The sequence below is a fragment of the Rousettus aegyptiacus genome, unplaced genomic scaffold (assembly GCF_014176215.1).
Source record: "Rousettus aegyptiacus isolate mRouAeg1 unplaced genomic scaffold, mRouAeg1.p scaffold_m13_p_1, whole genome shotgun sequence".
Taxonomy (NCBI): domain Eukaryota; kingdom Metazoa; phylum Chordata; class Mammalia; order Chiroptera; family Pteropodidae; genus Rousettus; species Rousettus aegyptiacus.
In genome coordinates, this window is record NW_023416284.1 from 170,000,088 (window position 1) to 170,013,807 (window position 13,720).

Genomic DNA, 13,720 nt, shown 5'->3' on the forward strand with positions numbered 1-13,720 from the left:
ATTTTTAATTTTTACTCTTTGGATCTGATATGCTTTACCAGTAGAGCCACAGACACAATGTACTTTTTGAAGATCTAAAACTGATATTGTAAATCTAGCCACATCAGTATAAATGTGTCACAGTTAATGTCTAGCGTGACACAGGATCATTTCCTAAAGCTCCTTTTCAGCTTGTGTTTCATGAGCTTATTTGTTTTAATTGCTGACATTGGAAGTGAGTTCTGGTTATGATTTATTAGTATACATATACCATCTAATACCAGTTTGTAAAATTCTTTTTCCACATTCAGTGTGTGTTAGATTCTGGGCTGTGTGTTATATAGGGATACTAAAAAGAATAAACGAGGTAGAAATTGGGAACGAATCAAAAAAACGATGTTATTGTTAACTTTTATTAAGCTCTTCATGTGTGCTGAGTATTTTTCTAAGCAATTTATGTGTATTACTTCATTTAATTGTTTAACAATCTCTTGAGGTAGGTACCGAATTTATCCCCCAAATTGCAAATATGCCCAAACTGAGATGGAGGCACCGAATGCATATCGGTAGACAAGTCTCTGTGGTAAAGCAGAGTGTATTAAAAGCCACAGGGCAGGTACGAGTGACCTTTAAGGGAGCCTGGATGAGGAAGGGAGGTACTTCCACAATGATAACAGTCAGACTGTATGGGATTTTGACATCTAGGGATAAAGCAAATGGCATTCCGATACAGGGAGCAGAGCAAATGAAGGCATGAGTTGGGGGAGCGTGAAGGACGTTGGGTCAACATTTGTGCAATCAGCAAGTGTAGTAGGAAGTAAGATAGCAAAGGCAGCTCAAGTTCATTCTTTGAAGGAGCTTGTAAGCTACACAAAGCCCTCGTACTTTCAGTCTGGAAGCAATGGGTAAGCCTCTTTTTACCTTTTTTCTTTTTAAAATTGTAGCTGGAGACTGATGATAACAGTGCTCTACTTTAGTAGGAAGACTGAGAATAGTGTAAGAGATGTTTAATACAAGGAAGAGCCCTTTCTGAGTGGCTAAGCTGCTGCTGCTGCAATTAGTGGAAATAAAGAATAGAAGAAATGAAATGTTGGATAAGGGTTTCGTTGATTTAGTTTTGGATGTATTGTGTTGAGAGGTTCTTATGCCATTTAGAAGGAAATGATCAGCATTCATTGAAATGACTCTCTGGGATTCAGGATTAGAAGTGAATAATCCATTTAGAAATCATATTTGACACTGTAAGAATAACTGAAGTCTGCAAAATTAGTGAATTCATAAAGACAAAGAGCTGGGAGAAAATCTTTACAATAGGTACAACAATATTTGTACTTGTTGGAAACTGTATTTTCTAATCTTTATGGCTATTTTTTAGTTCTATACTTAAATCACACTATTTTTCTGTTATTGTTAACTTTTCTCCCATATTTTTCTGTACTGAGAGAAACTCTAGAATAGCAGTTTACCGTGTCTGAAGTTATTTAGTTTGCTCTCATTCCAATTAGTGTTTTTGTTATACCTCACCCCCATCCTGTAGGTGACATTAGTTTCTGTTCCTATCTGAAGTAGGATAGATATGCAAGGCGTTACTTGCAGAAATCACTGCTAAGGTTTTCAGACCATTTTTCGTTTTTAAAGGGACTTTATTCATTTAATTTCCTCAGACATGATGTGACTGAACTGTAAGTATTTCATTATTTCTTTTTGTGAAGAAAAAAAGAAGGGAAATCTTGTCCGGTGAATTAGATGGTAAGTATCAGAGCTGGGATTTGAACCTAGGACCCATGACTTTACATCCTTCACTTTCTCTGCCACGTCACCAATGCCTCACTGTCCTTTATAGGAGAAAAACAACTTTGATGTCAGCACGTCAGTTTTGCTGCGTTAGTGATTTTATTGTGTGGCCTTATTGCATTCATAGTCATTTCTTCTCAAACAGATCACAAAGGCCGACTTAGAACAACGCCATCCTCAACTTGATTATGTTTTTACACTGGCTCAGAATTTGAAAAATAAAGCTTCCAGTTCAGATGTGAGAACAGCAATCACAGAAAAATGTAAGTTTTAAAACAAATTATGTGTCATCATCCGCTTTCACTGTAAATGGTCACACATAGACTTTCGAGGATTATTTAACCAGAAATTATTATTTGCTATTTGATATTCTTTATCTCTCTATAAATATAGCTTTCCCTTGTTTTTTTAATTTTTTTGCGAACATTGTCACAGTTCTCTCATTACTTCCTTAAAGTATTAACATTATTACTTTTAAGTAATTACCGATTCATTATATTGTTTGCTTTTAAGTTGGCATTTCTTTTGAAAGAAGCAAGAAAAAAAAAGTTAGAGAAACCTATAGGAATGCAAATCCATTCTTCCCTTATAATTCATTTACTAACACTACATCTTAACTGTGTCTTTTAACTCATCTTCTCAAAATTCATTCCAAAAATATTTATTGAGCAACTACTATGTTCCTTCAGGCCTGGAACTAATTTGGGAACACTTTACTTAGAAACACAATTAAACCAAACAAACGATAAACATACAAAACAACCGCAGCCACAATCTTTGTTTCAAGTTTGCTTTCTGTCTTAAAAGCATCTGCTAAATCTGTACGGCATATAAAACTCAGACCTGAGAATGTTATCTCGGATGGTACAGCCTGCCTTCAGCGCCCCTTCTCCCACTCTAGCCCCTGGGCCCATCTGTGCCTATTCTGTATTATGTCTATTTTTTAAAGCATCCTGACATTTCTTAGCTTAATTTTATTCACATTATTTTTTTCCCTCTTGGCCTTTCCTCCCCGGGTGAAATACTACTCAGCTGCTAAAATGTCACCTCCTCTTTATAAAGTCTTTCCCACCCCTCTTCTAGTCCCTGGTGAACTGTTTTCTATCTTTATCGGCCATGGCCTTTTCCCCCATAATTTCATTCTGAATCTCACAGTTACTTTAATTCTTTCTCCCCTCCATAAATTGTTAATATTTATCTTTCTGGCCCTGGGGCACCTTTTAGTGCCTGATACAAATTATGTACTTGATAAATATTTGTGACATAATATAAGGTGGAATGTATTATATTACCTCCTCTCATATTTTTCAAGGGGAAATGTCAACTATTCCTCCTATAAAAAGTATGTTTCGATTTCAAAATAAATGAGATAGCAACAAGGTTGTTCCAACAGATGAATTAGAAGAGAACTTCGGTCTCACATTGTTGGTTTAGTTTTACTGAATGAGCCATTTTCCTTCTTTCTTCCTCTCTTGATTGATTGATTGATTGCTGTGCCTGTTACAGAACTCTGGAGGGATCCCTCTTCCCGTCAGGTGGCCAGGAAGCTTGTCTGCTTCAGCGACTCTAAACTGTTTACAAAGTCATCGCCATTTTGCTTTTTCTACTGCCTTACATTTTTTCCCACCAGCTCTCTGTTTGTCCAGAGTTTCTTTTAAGTATTTTTATAAGACTTCTCTTGAATATCTTACCTTTCTAATTTAACTCCCAGTGTTTTCTCAACTTTTTTGGAGTGGAAGGTGCATAGTGACAGCATTCTTTGTCACTGTTTATTGTATGAAAAACCATTCTTAGCTGGCGTATGCTACCAATATTATCCTGTTTTAGTCACTTATTCACAGTGAATAGGATAATTTGCTTATTTTTAGGATACACCTATGGTATTTGCTGTCACTTCTATTTAGTTTTATTTCTTCAATATTAAGGATTGCATGAGTAACGGAATTAGTCATAAGTATTTTATGTAACTTTTAAATGGACAAGTAGAAGATAAATTGTCTTCTCTTTAAGTTAAAATTAAAAAAAATTTTTAATTACAGTTGACATTCAATAGTATATTAGTTTCAGGTGTACAGCATAGTGATTAGACATTTATATAACTTATGAAGTGGTCCCCTTGATAAATTGAATACCCACCTGACACCATACATAGTTACTACAATATTATTGACTATATTCCTTATATTGTACTTTACATCCCTCTGACTATTTTGTAACTGTCAATTTCTATTTATTAATTTTGCTTCATCTTTTTCACCCAGTCCTCTAAACCCTATCCTATCTGGCACCATCAGTTTGTTCTCTGTATCTATGAGTTTGTTTTAATTATTCATTTATTTTGTTTGTTTGTTTGTTTGTTTGTTTTTAGATTCCATATATCAGTGAAATAATATAGTATTTATCTTTGTCTGACTTATTTCACTTAGGCTAATACCTTCTGTTTCTCTTTGTTTATATGTTATCACAAATGGCAAGATCTCATTTTTTTTTTTTTTTTTATGGCTACTATTTATATACCTTTTATCCTATGACACTGAGGTTGCTTCCATATCTTGGCTATCGTATATGAAATGTCCTTCTGTGTTTTTTGTTATAGCCTTTGTGTTAACGTCTATTTTATCTGATAGAAGAATTGCTATCATCAGCTTTTTTTTTTTCATTTTCATTTACATGAGATATATTTTTCTATCTATTTTCTTTTAGTCTGTGTGTGTCTTTTGATCTGAAGTGGGTCTCTTACAAGCAACATATATAAAGGTCTTATTTTCTTCTTCATTCAGCTACCCTGTGCCTTTTGATTGGAGCATTTAATTTATTTACATTTAAAGTAATTATTGATAGACATTTAGTTATTGCCATTTTATTATTAATATTTTTGGTCTTTTATTTTTCCTCTTAAAAAAGAGTCTTTAACATTTCTTATAATATTGGTTTGGTGGTGATGAACTGCTTTAGCTTTTTCTTATATTCTAAGTTCTTTATCTCTCCTTTGATTCTAAATGATAGCCTTGCTGGGTAGAGTAAGCTTGGTAGAGTAATCTTGCTTTTTATCACGTTGACTATTTCGTGTTAATTCCTTCTGGCCTGTGAAGTTTCTGTTGAGAAATTAACTGACAATCTTATGGAAGCACCTTTGTATATAACTAACTGCTTTTTTTTTGCTACTTTTAAGATTCTCTCTTTGTCTTGAACCTTTGGCATTTTAATTATGACGAATCTTGGCGTAGCTTTTTTGGGTTCATCTTATTTGGGACACTGCATTTCCTGTGCTTATATGTCTACTTTTTTGCCAGGTTAGGGAAGTTTTCTGTCATTATTTTTTCTAATTGGTTTTCAATTCCTTGTTCGCTTTCTTATGGTACCCCTATGATGCAAATGTTTGTATGCTCAATGTTATGCCAGAGGCCCCTTAAACTATCCTCATTTTTTTGGATTCTTTTTTTCTTATAACTGTTCTGGGTGTTTTCTGCTACTTTAATTTCTAAATCACTGATTGTGGATCCTCTGCTTCATCAAATGTACTGTGGATTCCTATAATGTATTATTCATTTCAGTTATTATATTCTTCATCTCGACTGGTTCTTTTTCTATTCCTTTATGTTTTCTATTCCTTTTCCTTTATATAAGTTCTGACTTCATCTGTTCTTTCCCTAAGTTCATCGGGCATCCTCATAAACAGGGTTTTGAACTCTGCATCTGGTAGATTTCTTGCCTCCATTTCGTTTAGTTATTTTTCTGGAGTTTTGTTCTCTTCTGTCATTGGAGACACGTTTCTTTGTCTCTCCATTTTGGCTGCCACCCCGTATTTGTTTCTATGTGTTAGGTAGATCTATTACATATCCCAGTCTTAGCAGGGTAGCCTTATATAGTAGATTTCCTCTGCAGTTCAATAGTGGCAGACACCCTGGTCACCTGAGCCGGGTGCTTCAGGTGTGTCCCAGGAACCATGGCCTCTGCCAGCACTTCTGTCTGGGAGATAGCTGCTGCTCTAACCCTTGTCCTGAAGCCAGACAGTTCAGTCCTTTCTCATAAGTCCCTGGTGCTTTTGAGCTGCTGTCCCTTTGCTGGAGCTGAGGGTGAGTGTTTGTGAGCAAGTGAGTCTATGTGCTGGTCCTTTATGAGGTTGCCTGGGTTTATAGCAACCTTTCATTTAATTTGGATAGAATCCTGCTGGATTTTCACAGACACATATTGTGGGGACTCCTCTTCCTGTCACTGGAACCCCGGGCCGGGAAGCCTGATATGGGGCTGGGACCCCTCACTCCTTAGGGGGGAACCTCTGCAGCTGAGATAACCCTCCCAATTCTTAACCACCACACGTGGGTGTGGGACCAGTCCATTACTCGTTTTTGCCCCTCCTACCGATCTCAACTTGGTTTCTTTTTTTATATCGTTAGTTATAGGACTTCTGTTCAGCTTGTCTTCAGTTGGTTTCCGAGGTTGGTGGTTCCATAATTTAGTAATCTTGTTATGCTCATAGGAGGAGCAAGCAAAGCATTTATTTACTCTGTTATTTTGGCTAGAAGTCTAAAATTTTAGACTTCTTTTTTACACAGATGGCATATAATAAATATCTCATAGAACAGTAGAACAGTTTTTTCTTTTTTTTGGAATTATTACATGTAAATATTATTTGCAGCTTTCTAAACAATCTTAAATTGATAGCTTTTATAGTTTGCTATAACCTTTATTATCCCAAGATTTTTACCAAAAAGTCTCATTGTAACTCACTGGGAATGTTATTCTTCTAGTTAAATTCTTCTTGGTCTGGTACCACAGCCCTCAGTCTATCAGGTATTCAAAACATTTTATAGACATTTGTTTTTAACTCTCTACCTACTTATTATCAATGGGTTGTTGAAGATACTCAAAACTATTGCCTACTGGTACTTCAAGATCATGAATTTCCCTGGAATAATTAACCAAAAGTTTGTTCCTTAGATTTCTCTTTTCTTTTCTCCATGTTAAAAATGAGAAGAGGATAGAACAAAGGGGAGAAAGCAGAAGGGAGAAAAGGGAGAAGAGAGAAAGACAGAGAGAATGAAAGAAAGATAAACAGAAGCAACAATAAAAAAAAGAGGAAAAGAGCCAATGTGGATTTTTTTTTTCAATGATAGAAGAGCTGCTGGCTACAAAGAACTTGAATCCTGTTTATTTTTAGCTTTCTCTTAAATTTGAACATATAAAAATACTTCCTTGTAGAGAGGCTTAATGCTACAGTAAAACAAATGTGAAAAATATTCTTCCAGTGTTTTTCTTTTAAAATTAAGACTACTTTAGAGTATCTCCTTTGTGGTTGACTATGTCTGTGTTCCATCATAAAAACCGTTAAACTCTGCCTTCGTCAAATCAGGTGTGTAAATATAAAATCGGATAGAATATTATTTTCCTTATAATTTTTTTCCTTCATCAGTTTATAATAGTCGATATTTTTTATTGTGATATTTTAGTGCATTTAAAATAGAGTTTCATCCAAAATTATTTCTTCAAGAGTGGTTTCAGATATCAATTGTATTTAGTGTAGCCAGCATGTATTAAAATTCCTTTAAAATGTGTATATTAACTAGCCTCCTTTCTCCTTTCTATTGATTGTCTTATTTATGATAAGTTTGGTATAGGTACTTTTTTCCTTCCTGATAGTTTCTTTCTGGGATTTTTTTCTTTTATCACGCCTCCTTCAGTGGAAAAGGTCAAGAACCAGTGGGATAACACGCAGCATGGTGTTGAGTTACGGCAGCAGCAGCTGGAGGACATGGTTATCGACAGTCTTCAGTGGGATGACCACAGGGAAGAGACCGAAGAACTTATGAGAAAATATGAGGCTCGCCTATATATTCTTCAACAAGCCCGAAGGGATCCACTTATCAAACAAATTTCTGATAATCAAGTAAGACTGATTAGATATCTTTTGACAGTATCTATTTGTTAGATGTATGTTTTTGTTCTATTTTTGACTGTAATTTTTCAGACTTTTGTCATGACGTTTTCTCAAGGTCTTAGAGTACACATTGAAATTTATATAGTGAGAATTTGACCAGAAAGGTTTCTGAAAAATTTCTGGAGGCATAACAAATGGAAATGCGCGTATATCTTAGATTTACAGCTCACTGATCGCAAATGGAGCACACCCACAAACCAGCATCTGGAAAGAACATTTTCAGGATCCCAGGAACATCTTTTTGCTCACTTCATGTTTACCCTAAATGTTATTTTTATTTATAAAATTTCCTGAGACTTTCATGTGAGGGCTAATGTAGTTAACAAATAAGGTAATGAGTAAGATTAGTTTCTTTTAATAAATTCATAATCAAACTGTTTTATCAATATCGTCAGAGTTAAGTACCTTTTTGGTGATCAGTTTGATTTTAGAGTTTAGGATGTTGAACATTTATGGTGTTTTTAAAGTGCCATTTTAAATTCTGTCTACCATCATAGAAAATCTTGAATTAGAGGTTATGGTGTTCATTTATATTTTGGTGTGATATTCATTTGCCTTTCAGATGGCCTAAGATGAATGTTTTTATTCACACATGTACACTTCTCATGCTTAGAATGTAAAAGGCAAGTGGCCAGGTGTCCTGAATTCCTGGATCATGCTCTGTGTTTTTGATACTTGCTGATTATTTTCATCGAATGACTCAAAACTAATAATCAGCAAAGCCCTTGACACTTAACGAAAAGAATACAACTAAAAGTGACATCAATGCTTCCGTCCTCTCATTCAGAATATTCTTTTCTAATTGAGTATGGTTATTTTCTTCTGAAACTTTGAGAGTGGATTTTTCTGTTAATTTCTACAAGAAAAGCACTGTAGAAATGTTCATTTGTCATTTAGATTTTAGGGGGAGCATCTTGATCCAGGGGTTCTCAGAAACTGAAAAAGTGTGCCAAGGAACTAATGCAGGTGGACGTGCTCAGCATCAGTTGAGCTACCTTTCCATACAGGGGAACTCTATGGTAAATTCATTCCTGCGCAATGCATGTCCCTATATGGATCAGATGTATAGCAGAAGGAATGAAAAAAAGACAAATAGTTCGAGGAAATAAAATATCTGAAAGAGGAAAAGATAATTTTTAAGTGTCATTTCCTATGTACCTGGTCCCTTTCTTAGTTAGACATTTTCCTTTTCCACTTCTGTATTGAGCTTCTGTGCAAGAGTTTGTCTAATAGTTTGTTTCCTTCTTTAGATATCTCTGTCTAAAACATGTTAAAACCTATAGGGAGGACCAGTGTTTTTTGGTGATACTAGTTACTGAGTGGCGAAGTCTAACACGTGCACCTGAAATTACACCTTAGATACTGCTTAAAGAGCTGGGTCCTGGTGATGGTGTCGTAATGGCCTTCGATAACGTTCTGCAGAAGCTGCTGGAAGAATATGGTAATGATGACATGAGGAACGTGAAAGAAACCACCGAGTATTTAAAAACATCGTGGATCAATCTAAAACAAAGGTAATGCTAAGGCTCTGGCAGGTACATGTATGTTGTCAGCAAAGAGTTTGATTACTTTGGCTTTCTCATGGAAACATGCCAAAGTATGTGACCGATAGAAGTACATTTTATTATTATTATTTCTATTTTTATACTGTACTAAGTTAGTATTATCATACTTATATAGAATATATATTTATACAATATATACTTGAATTTATGCAATGGAGTTTTTCCTTGAATAAGTCTAAACCTTGCCAATGGTCATTAATGTATTCTGATTTTTTTTTTTTGTTTTTTTTTTTTTTTTTTATTTTTTTTTTTTTTTTTTTTTTTTTTGCTTCATAGTATTACCTGGAGTACATCTTGTGGTACTCTGATGGAGTACATCTTATAGTACTGTGATCTAAATACTTCAGTATTTACAGCTTTAGGGGGGAATATTATCCCTAATGGTGTTTAAAATAGTGTGCTGTTTGGCCAGATTACCCTCAATTGAGGCTGAGAACATGTGATCCAACACTAACTCCTGAAATATGCTAATGGGTATTTAGGGCTTCAAAGAATTTGTAATTTTTTCTTTCCATTACTTTGTCTAGTCAACATATTTGATATAGCCTGAAATAGCATATGTGTTTCTAAGAGACATTTTTCTGTCACTTGAACACCTAGGACTTGAGGACCTGTAAACAGAGGTTAGCATCTCTTTGAGGTGGCATATTTATATTCATCATCAGTAAAAATGTGTTTACCTCCTGCATAGTGCCAGGAGTGCCTGTGTCTAAGGGAAATTATGGTTCCTCACACACATCTTTATATATTCAAATGCAACCACCTGAAAGCAATCAAAGATATCAAAATGCATTTATTTTGCAATGAATAAAATGGATAATGTTAGAACACTTTATGATGTATATTACTGGTAAATAAGTATGACCAAGCATTTAATATTTAATAACAGTTTGACATAGAGGCGTTTTATACATTCTTAGGATATCATTTTTAATTAGAATTTCTAAAGTGCATTTTTGGAAATCTCAAAGAAGAGAATTATGAGGGCAGTATGTAAGCATGACTATGATGCTAGAAAAACCTAGGATTCTGGAGTAAATAAGACTGGGGTGGCAAATACAAAACTTCATAGATGGTCAAAGCAGAACATATCTGTAATACTGATCTTTCTATCATCTGATAGAACCCTTTTTCTTTTGTTGTAACTAGTTATTAGGATATAGTCAGGATCCCAGAACTAAGGCAGGGAAGAGGGTGAAGTAAAAATAGCTTTAGGTAAGTTAGAAGGCTCCATGGGAAAGATGAGGGGAGGAAAAAATCCAAGTTGGTAGTTCCAAAATAGTCACAGTTGGTAAGTACAGTGTAAGGAATAGAATCAATGTATGGTGCCGGGTGGGTGCTAGACTTACCACTTTGTAAATTATATGTCTAGCCACTGTGCTGTACACTTGAAACTAATATAAAATAATGTTGATTGCCAACTGTAACTGAAGAAAATAAATTAAAAAACAGATTTAAGGGACAAACTTACAGTTACATGGTAAGTTCTGGTACTGTAATGTACAGCGTGATGACTATACTTAACAATACTGTATTTTGTATTTGAAAGGCGCTAAGGGGGTAGATCTTAAAAGTTCTCATCACAAGTAAAATAACTGGCGTAAATGTTAACTAAACTTTCTCTGCTAATCATTTCACAGAATTACATATATCGAATCATTATGTTATACACCAAAAATAATAAATACAGGACCGTATGTCAGGTATATCTCAATTTAAGAAAGAAAACACAGCTTTAACAATAAGACAGATAGATGGTCCTTAGTTGTACTTTATCTGTGTTTCCAAAAACTCATGTATAAGAGTTATGACTTTGTTTTTGTTGTAAACAATACCAGAAAAATTGATCATGTAGGAATGTAAGGGCTGCTTTATTTAGCACCTCCAATTCTTCTTTTGCTTTTACTTCGTAAATATTTTAAGACAGACTACAGCTGTAGTTAGAATAGATGGAAGAGGCAATTAAAAATGAATTATATTCCAAGGTGATCTTTCATTTATTATAGCTGAGACAGCCACAGTGTTCCAGTTTTATGGTCGCTACAAGTAGTTGTTCTTATTCTATTTTCATTCCCCGTTTTGGGGGGTTAACAATTATATTAATATTTAGACATGACTGAGTTATGCCGTTATCTGTGAAGCAGGGAAAATACGACAAAACTGCCGCTCACAGGATCCCTTCATGAGTGACAACTGGGATTTCTCCATATTGAGAGAATTTTCTCTTTTAAACACAGTGATGTTTACAGTTTTTAACTGTTTTAATCGGAACCTTTTCTAAAATATAAAAATCTTTCTTTGCCTTTTTAAACAAAGTATATATAAACTCATTAAACATTTTTTGAATTCTTGGCATTATTGTTGTGAAGATAGAATTAAGAAACTTTAAGAGCTGTGTGCAACTTTATGGTTCATTTAAACCAATATTTCTCAACCTTGTTTTTAAACATTATCTGCCCCTAAGAAACCTTTTTAGATCCTCGCCTTCATGAAATTTCAATGCCATGGGTATCCTGTTTATCTGTTTCTGTACTTTATAGTTGTACTTTACATATAACAGTAAGTTTTTTGCCATTCCCCTCCCCACCTTGCCCTGCCAGAGAACCACTTACACCTCTCTTAAGAATGTATGGTCTAATCTAATGCTCTCAGGCTCAGAGAAGTTTAATGACATGTTTGAAGTCACATAGCATAAAACAAGATGATATTTTTCTCTGCTAACTTATGATCATGCTCTGAGTTCTGAAGAATTGGTAGTAAATTTATTCAGGCTGCTGCGCTTTGTGAGATTTTGTGCTTTCTTTGTAGTGTATAAATTTTATTGTGTATCTTCTCATTGTCAGGTACTGTGCTAAGCTCTTCATATATATTACTTCATTTAATCCTCACAACAACCATAGGAGACAGGCAGCGTCTTCATCCATCGCATGTCAATGAATAAACTGAAGCAGAGAGAAGTTAAGCAATAGGCACCATCACACAGTTCATATGGGCGGCACTGAGATCGGAATCCAAGCCTTTTTGTCTGTGCAGTCAGGCTGCTTACCTTCTTGATAATTAATTTCATTTATCTTCTTTGCTATCAGAATGTCAGCTATTGCTGGTGACTGCTCTGCGTACCCACCTATTGGACCTGTTCACAGTCCCATTTATTGGTTCTTATCTTATTAGAGTTTAGAATCCAGATCTGATTAAATACATGGGGGCCTCTGTAATGAATAGTATAAACACATTCCAGTGTGTGGCCATTGTGCTCTCTGTAATGGTTCTGAGAGGCCTCAGACCATGGCTCATCTCTTATCTCCCAGCTGTATTCTAAATATACATTATTGGCAGTCAAGTCTGGAGGGGTGAAGGGTTATTATACTTACCCATGGAATACGGTTATTGTAGCATAATGTGTGACATTTAATATCAGTGTTCAAAGGAAATGTTTTGTGTGAATTGAAATTGGCCCAAGTAATTTGGCCATTCACAGTTACTGGTCCACAATCCCTTATCTGCAATGCCAAGATTCAATACGCTGTGATAACAGAAAACTTTGACTTGACGTGAGGCTATTTATTATAGTCTTATTTATCCTGCTTTGTGTGAATAGCCTTGTTCCTAACTGCAGAAATATTAATGTGTTTGCTGCCTCAGATCCTCTTTGAGGGTGATACGTCATATAAATACATTCATAAAAGTTTTCTAATATATAAAAATTTTAAATTCTGAAACACAGCTCCTGATGTTTTGGATTCTGATTACAATAAATCTGTCTCCAGCATTTTGAACTAATTGACATATCTTGGCCAATTATTTTAACCTGCGAAAGTTTTTTTCCTTACATCTCTTAATGCCAGTTAATAAATTTTTAGTGCAAATAGCAATAGTGATAGTTGAAATGTACTTATAGTAACTTTTGGAGTGTAGATCCCTGATTTGGGTCTGAACTATTCTTTTAACCCTGGAGTGCCTGTGTATATGTATAGTATATGTATGTGTATGTGAATAGGTATAGGAATAGGTATGTATGTACATATATACCTGCATACATACAAATATGCACACACATAGTTACTTATGGTAAAATAGTATAAAGGAAATGAGACAATATAACTTTATGTTATAAAGACTATCTTATAGATCATTAACTACAAGTATTTTTCTCTTTGCGCATCTATTTTGGAGGCCATATTTTGCCTCGCCTCTTTTAAGGAAATTCTTGGTTTATACAGGCAGAATGGAAAGCACACTGGCTGTGGTATCTGGCATTCATGAGTAACATCCTAGCTTATCCGCTTACCATCTGTGTGTCTTACCAGTCTTGAGCAAGTTATTTTAAATCACTGGGTCTCACTTTCCTTGGTTCTAAAGTAGAGAACATATCTAATGTATAGGATTATTGTGAGGATCAAAGATTATGTATAGAAGTTCCTCATACATAATAAGAGCTCAGCAA

General features: G+C 34.8%; 1 protein-coding gene across 7 annotated transcripts in view; it reads left to right on the forward strand.

Moving 5' to 3' along the window:
- The window catches only part of UTRN (utrophin), a 446,823-nt gene that overhangs the window by 202,719 nt on the left and 230,384 nt on the right, over nucleotides 1-13,720 (forward strand). For all 7 annotated transcript variants that reach the window (XM_036222314.1, XM_036222327.1, XM_036222319.1 and 4 more), the window contains 3 exons: nucleotides 1,919-2,036; nucleotides 7,455-7,660; nucleotides 9,071-9,225. In XM_036222314.1, coding sequence (XP_036078207.1) covers nucleotides 1,919-2,036; nucleotides 7,455-7,660; nucleotides 9,071-9,225 — 479 coding nt within the window. The remainder of the gene's footprint in view (nucleotides 1-1,918; nucleotides 2,037-7,454; nucleotides 7,661-9,070; nucleotides 9,226-13,720) is intronic.